Source organism: Apaloderma vittatum, unplaced genomic scaffold, assembly GCF_000703405.1.
Source record: "Apaloderma vittatum isolate BGI_N311 unplaced genomic scaffold, ASM70340v1 scaffold3226, whole genome shotgun sequence".
In the NCBI taxonomy this organism is placed as follows: domain Eukaryota; kingdom Metazoa; phylum Chordata; class Aves; order Trogoniformes; family Trogonidae; genus Apaloderma; species Apaloderma vittatum.
The window spans coordinates 1-7,700 of record NW_009723193.1 but is presented as its reverse complement, the minus strand read 5'-3'; the positions used below and the strand labels follow the sequence as shown (position 1 = coordinate 7,700).

Sequence of the window (7,700 nt, the reverse complement as noted above, 5' to 3'; positions counted from 1 at the left end):
TCTGTGCACTAATGAGAGAACGGTGGCACCATGGGTGAAATAAGGGACTTTATCTAGGAGTAGAATTCGGGTCTCTTCAGCAGCAGCTCAGTGAGGTGGGTCGTTGTTTTTCTTTTTCTTGTTAAGTCATACAGTGATATTTAAAGAGTTTGAGTGAGCAATAGGTATTTTTTGTCCACTTGGTGGTGCCTCGTGTGGACAGAGGTGCTGACAATGTCAGTAAGAGAAATGAAGCATGGTTTGATGAGTAAATTACACAACCCTTGAAATAATTTTTAACTGTGATAAAGTTAAAAAAATATGTAAGGTTTCTGGTGCTTCCGGTTCTTTTGTACTTACCCTGAGCATCTCATTAAAGCATTAACCCTGTCAAAGTCTTCAATGCATAAAATTCCCTAATTTCTTCTGCTGGCATACGATGATCAGTATAAACATGTTTGTTCTATTGTGGACCAAGGTCTTCCCCTTTCCTCCCACTCTGCAACACACACCTCTGACAATGTCTTTACACCCTGTCCTCAGCTTTCATCTGCCTCTATTTCTGCTCTTTAATCCAGCCTACCCCTACGTTACATAAAGATAATGGGTTCCTTAGCTCATCTTGCACTTTTTTTGGTAAAAAAAGTAATAATAATAAAAAAGAAACTGATACTAGCTCAAATGGAAAGAGGAAAGTGCATTTCTACAGAGGTCAAGACAATATTTTAGCATATACCCAAAGAGAGTGTTTAGAAAGGGTAGTTGTCCCACTTACAACCACCTAATGTCATACTCAGCCTTTGTTCCTCACATGAACATTTATTTGTAAGACAACTTTTGGGCCCTTTGAATTGCTTTCTAGATTTTAACAGGTGGTAGTCTGTTGTTCATGTTTTGTGTCTAGAAAATTCTAAATCACTTCTATTAACTATCCATGTGATAATTCATTTGGTTGCTTCTTGTTGTTACATGCATGTATTTCCTAGATATGTTGAATAGAAGCACTCTGAATTTAATATAACTGGTAAGTATGATGTTTTGGTATGGTACATAGGAAAATTTAATTAAAATGCAGTTGAAGATATCTACTTAAAAGTAACCCGATTTTGATATTTATTTGTGTGCAAACTATTTGGTTGACAAGAAAAGTTTTGACTGGAAAATATGTATGTGTATGTGTTTGTTTATTTAGGCTTTACTCACGGCAGTAACATCTCAACACATAGAAATCCACGAAGGAACAGTGCTGCAGGCTGTAAGAACATGTTACAATATCTATCTAGCAAGCAAAAATCTCATAAACCAAACCACAGCCAAGGCCACTCTAACACAAATGCTGAATGTCATTTTTGCACGTATGGAAAATCAAGCAGTGAGTATCTCGATATTTTTACACAGAAGCTAGCACTTAAAAGCAGACCCGCTTGAGAGATTTGTTTTGTTGTTATTGTTGAAGCTTTTTGGCTTTCCTTACGTACAACTGAGGAAAAAATGGGATCTGATATCTTATATAATTTTGTGCTTTGCAATCTGAAGTAGCTGTGAAATGGGTCTTTGGGGGATGGAGGTGGTGTAATAGGGTTTAAACTTCTCACAGTAGTTCTCCAAATTTTGTGGATGTATTCACTTCAGTTTCTGTTGTCAGGCTGTCAAGATATGCCAGACTGCACAGGACTGCGCGTGGTATACATTGGTGGTAGTGAAATGCTCCAGTGTTGTTGTGATAATACACATCAAAGAAATAATCGACAATTAAAATAAGACACACAGACAAAAAAAAAATGGAAAACACCCTTCCAGTCATGTAATCATGTTCATTTTTTAACACCTTAAGGTGTAATAGTCACTAAAAGATACGTAAATGTCACTGAAATTGATATTAGTAATTGTCAGCAGGGACCCCAGCTCATGCCCTGTGCCTTCTACTGCTGATATTAAAGATTAATAAAACAAAATAATTGTCCTAATTCCTATTAAAAAACCCCACACAAAACCCATACAAACAAAAAAGCAGATGCCCAGATTTGAGAACTGGTTGAATTCCTAGTTCCTTATAGAAGTAATTCTGCTGCATTATTGCAAACCATTTTCTTTAGGGATGTGTAATACTTGCTTACTTTCCCCCCAGAAGCAACTGGGTATTGGTAGATGGTACCATCTCAGTTAAAGATTTCTGAGACGTATTTACGATAAACCATGGCAAAAGCCATGGAGTAGCTGAGGGACTTGAGAAATATGTGCAATTACTGTCCTTTTAAGCAACTTAATGTAGAATTAAGTACAATTAATTATTACTATTATAATTGTCTCTGTTTTTTCTACAATAGAAGTCTTCATTTTTTGCCAGACTGTAAATCTAGTCTTTATGCAAATTGATAAGCGGTTCTGCTTGTTTTGCACACCCAAGGCAGTTAGTAAAATAAGATAGCTAACAAATGTTGGAAGGAATTATTTGAGCTGGAATTTGAAAGGTAGTGTCTACCCAAGGATCTATAGCACCCCAAAAGATACCACATAGAAAGCTTTTCAAGTGGAAAAGTAAGGGGCTGAAGTCGTAGTAGCCAAAATAACAGTATAAAAAGTGACAAAACTTTTGTTGAACACTAGACTCTGCATGGATGGAAAGCCAGTCCTTAGAGCATCTCCTCAAAGGATACTCTGCTTTGCTTTGACTTTAATGACAGTTGTCTTAATCCATTAGATGAGTTACTCAAATTCTTCCCTTTCTGGGGACTCCAGATCAGGGAACCATGAAACTAAAATAGCCTTTGGCTCACACAATTTTAAATGATGAATTTTGTCTGGAGGATCTGTTGTCTGTAGTGTTTGGGAAGTGCTTTCTTTTCGCTTTTAACTCCTGTCTTTGTTTTTTTCCCCCCCCTAGATGTTTAGTCAGTTTCCTATTATTTTTTTAGTCTTTTCCTTAATACAACGTGTTTGTAGGCTAACAGGAGACTCATAAGCTCTTCAGTGTGAGAGACTCATAAACTCTCTCTTTGTGAGAGCTTTCAAAAAAGAAAAATCTGCCTTGATGTTTTTCTGTGCAGCCCTTGTATATTGTCACATGTCCTATCTGAGTTTAGAGTGCAGACAACTCTTGGTCCTGTGCTGTGTGTAGATTGTCATCCCTCTTCCACAGTGAAGGTGTGGTTAAGTGTAATGTGGGAAGCAGCCCTCTTGCAAAGGTTTATCATAGAATCATCACAGAATGTTGGAAGTAGGTCACACAGGAATGTGTCCAGGCGGGTTTTGAAAGTCTGCAGAGGAGGGGACTCCAGAACCTCTCTTGGCAGCCTGTGCCAGTGCTCTGTCACCCTCACAGGGAAAAGTTTCTCCTCATGTCGAGGTGCAGCTTCCTGTGTTTTAGCTTATGCCCATTACTCCTTGTCCTATTACTGGGCACCACTGAAAAGAGACTGACACCTTCCTCTTGACACCCACCCCTCAGATATTTGTATACATTAATAAGATCCCCTCTCAGCCTTCTCTTTTCAAGACTGAACAGCCCCAGTCTGTCTTCATAGAACGTGTGATCCAGTCCCTTAATCATCCTCGTAGCTCTCCGTTGGACTCTCTCCAGTAGGTCCCTGTCTCTCTTGAATTGGGGAGCCCAAAACTGGACACGGTATTCCAGGTGTGATCTCACCAGGCCAGAGTAGAGGGGGAGGAGAACCTCCCTAGACCTGCTGGACACACTTTTCTTAATGCACCCCAGGATCCCATTGGCCCTCTTGGCCACAAGGACACACTGCTGTCCCATGATATTAGTTATTTATAATAATGCAGAGGATGTATTTTCTCAAACTGTTTCAGCTTTAGGAAGGCACTGTGTAAGCAGGGACAATAGAGATTCCATGTTTGTAAAATAATGCATGCGATATGTACACAGCTCATTGCTTTGTTTTCATGGTGAAATTCTTGTGCAATGTGTTTGTAGCTTCAGGAAGCCAAACAGATGGAAAAGGAAAGGCACAGACAGCAACACCATCTCCAGCAGTCTCCAGTAAGCCATCATGAGCCTGAGTCACCTCAGCTGAGACATATTCCAACACAGACCGATCAGCTGTCCAAAGAACATGAGAGAGAGCTGGACCACAGCACGAATGATGTGGACAAAAACCTTCAGGAAGATATAGAGGCAGAAAACGGGTCTGATATTTCTAGTGCTGAAAACGAACAGACAGAAGCCGACCAAGCCACAGCAGCAGAAAGTAATCAGTGTGTATTTCTGTTTCATGGAGGGAGGGAAAAGTCTGTAAAAAGAAAGGCTTGAGGATTGTCTATTTTTTCCCTCTCCAAATCTGGCATTAGGCAAATAGTTGACTATGAAAAATGCCTTTTGCCCTTGTTACCGCTGTTAAACTTTATCACAGCTATCTTTTAGCCCTACGCTGTGTTGTAGTCACTGTAGCAAAGATAACTCTTTGCACCCATGTAACGTTAGGAAAGTGTTTGAGAATTACATCTCAAGACCACTGAGTTTTCACTGTTGAATGTATATGAAGACAGAAAATCAGTATCTTTTGTTGGCATAGTCCTGTGGATTAATTACAGGTTAAACCCTTATGTTATGCAAGTACTGTTTTCCGAGCACCCAAGCATGACTTTTTTAATGTCTACTCTCCTATTAATAGATTTGTAACTGAATTTTTAAATGTACGTGCAAGTAAAATATCTCCTTAATTGTTGAGTTTCTCATAAATATTTTTTTGGATTTGTTTTTCTTTTTAAAGATCTTTCAAAAGCTGATGGAGGAGCGTATGATGGTGAAAGCAATGAGTGTGAAGAGAAGGCACAAGAAATTGTAGAAAGTATTGTGCAGGAAATGGTGAACATAGTAGTTGGAGGTATTATATTAATATGGATCTAATTGTGACTGTAGTCTGAATCTTGACATTAAGATCTTATTTTAACACTTCTGAATATTTAAATAAAATACATCGTTATTTAAGTAACACATGCCGAAGAAAATAGTTTCAGTTTTCTGACCTTAGGTGTGCATTATTTAACAGTAAAATGGACAAGACTTCTTATGATAATATACACTCTTTATACTGGAGACCGATGTTCTTTTTTAGAATACAGAGTCCTGTTCCTTTTTTTTTTTTCTACTTTGTTTCGACATAAACTGTTCACAGATGGGCCTATATCTGTAACAGCAGTGTAGCACTACATTTCAGTGTAGCACTATATTTTTTTAGTTTGTTGGAAAATGTGTATCGGTGAATTTTTTTTTTCCTCCCCAATATGTGGAAACTTGGCAGAATGATGAACCTGGCAATGTAAAGTTATAAGGTTTTTTTATTCTAATTTTCATTACTGAGAATTAAAGAGTATGCAGAATTTTTTTTAGTTATAGAATCCTAAGTAAATTCTACCTTTCAAACCTCATTAAGATACTTTGCTTATAATTATTTTGTTTTTTAAACATTAGATGTAAACGCTCTTTTTAATTTGCATTCTCATGTAACATTTGCTTATGATTTTTACATCTTTTCTGATAGATATGGAAGGAACTGCCGAAAGTGCAGGTGGCGATGGCATGAGTGTAACATTAGAGGATGGCAGTGACAGTGAAAACATTCAGGCAAATGGAATTCCAGGGACTCCAATTTCTGTTGCTTATACACCATCTTTACCTGATGACAGATTATCTGTCTCTTCCAACGATACTCAGGTACAAGTAGTTATAAATTACGAGATACTGAGAAAAGGGATCTGTTTTAAGCGTTGCCCAACACTTCTGGAGAGAGTGTTAAATGTAATTCCATCACGTAAGTTACTCAGGTGAATTTTAATTATTAAGGTGTGTTCTAAGTATTGTTCTATTTTAAAATAATTGTAGTAGTAAATTTTGCATGTGATGCCTTTTTTATCATGACATACTTTTAGCTGCCCCATAGAGTACACTGTTCCAAGACTAGAGAACTGTGCCCTGTTTTTTGAAGTGCTCTGAAGAAACTATAGTTTTCAATACGCATGATGAAGAATACAGCCAATGATAGACATACTTGTATAACTTCAGTGTACTCTTCTGAAATGATAAATAGAAGTTTCAAGCCTATAGCATGACCTTACTGCAATGATTTTGGATAAAAAGTTTCATGTCTGCGAGGATTTGATTTTTATTAACAAAAAAGATGTGAAAGAGTACTCCCTCTATCAATCAGCACGTATGTACTATCAGCTGACAGTAGCTGCTGTCCAAGTGTACTGAGTAATTAGATTTGGGAATAATGGATTTTAAGCTTAAAAAGCTACAGTTGCATATGCCATACAAATAGAATATTAAAATTAAACACGTTGCTTAGATAAGGAACAGCAATACGGAATTGAAAGAACATAGTAATAGGAGTGATTATTGAACCACAGAAATTGTACAAAATGTATCTTGCCACAGATCTGTAGTTAGTTGCATCCTATTAAAATGTCAAATTATTTTTTAAACTGATTTTCCACTGAAACAGTCTGAAGGCAATTCGCTGTAAGTTACCTAACTTAAACTTGACCTACCTATTTTCATGTCAGTCTTTAGTTAAATCTGACTTTTTACTGAGATGATGATTTCTATTAGTGAGTTTGTTCATTTTAACTGGACTGCAGAATATTTGGGGTTTTTTTAGTATAGTCTTGAGACCATAAAGCTGTAGGAAATGGGTTATATTTGTGTAATATGTTAACTTCTTGTTGCTAGGAGGTGGGGATTTCTACCCTGCTAATGCAAAATGGAATACTGAAATATGTTAACTTCTTTAGGAATCTGGAAATTCTTCAGGACCTACCCCTGGTGCTAAGTTTTCCCACATTTTACAAAAGGATGCCTTCCTTGTATTCAGGTCACTGTGTAAACTCTCCATGAAGCCCCTCTCAGATGGACCACCAGATCCAAAGTAAGTAGAATTAAGAGTTCTCATAATGAATATTTTCTGTCTATAAGTAGAAATGAATTGTTTAAATATTTTTGAGAGTTCTCAGTTGCTGAGAAAATGATAGTGTGGTAAAAAGAACTTAGAAACTTTGAAAAGGTACTTTTATATTTTAATGCATTTTTTTGTATGAAAGCAACTGTTACTATTCATTTACCTCTTCAGAAGTTTTTTAACACTCCCTATGCTTCCTGGAAGTACATCATCTTCTTCCTTGTTGCTCTTTGTAAGGCTTTTGAGAAGGGTTTGGTAAAGAAGGTCGTTGGGTATTTTTGATCTCGGCTAATGTTGCTCTACTTGTAAGTAATAGCTCGGTTTGTAACCGTAGCTGTGTACGCCCCACAGTTTTCTGCATCTCTTGTATATTGGTTATCCAGCGCACACACCCAACTCTACTTCATCTTCATGTAGAGTCCCCACTTTGAGGGGTTACCAGTTATGATAAATTTAGGATACAATGTTTTATTCTTTTGCTCAGGTTGGACACTGTTGACAGCCTCCTTAATCAAAACACAGATGTTTGGAAATCCAAGTCCTTATTTGACTGGTTTGAAAATCTTGTCCTCTGACTGAAGATACCATGTTTTCAATTTGGCTTAGAGAATTGTTCATTGTAAACAAAAAACCACTCTCTATATATATGGGTACCAGTATTAGTTAGTTGTGAGTGTTGACAAAGAACTTTGCTTTTCTGATCTTGTATAGAATTTATATGCTTTTTCTTTTTTTCTTATTTTTCTTTTTTCTTTTTTCCTTTATTCTCTTTTCTTTTTACTTCTTTCTCTCCCCTCTCCC

At 37.0% G+C, this 7,700-nt stretch overlaps 1 protein-coding gene across 1 annotated transcript; it reads left to right on the top strand.

The window, feature by feature from the left end:
- Window positions 1-1,171: 1,171 nt before the first annotated feature.
- On the top strand, window positions 1,172-6,869 carry LOC104275908 (brefeldin A-inhibited guanine nucleotide-exchange protein 1-like; the record flags this gene model as incomplete). The annotated part of the gene is made up of 5 exons (XM_009872003.1): window positions 1,172-1,351; window positions 3,917-4,190; window positions 4,713-4,826; window positions 5,484-5,656; window positions 6,736-6,869. Coding segments are annotated over 5 exons (875 nt in total), but the record flags the coding sequence as incomplete, so codon positions are not given.
- Window positions 6,870-7,700: the final 831 nt, after the last annotated feature.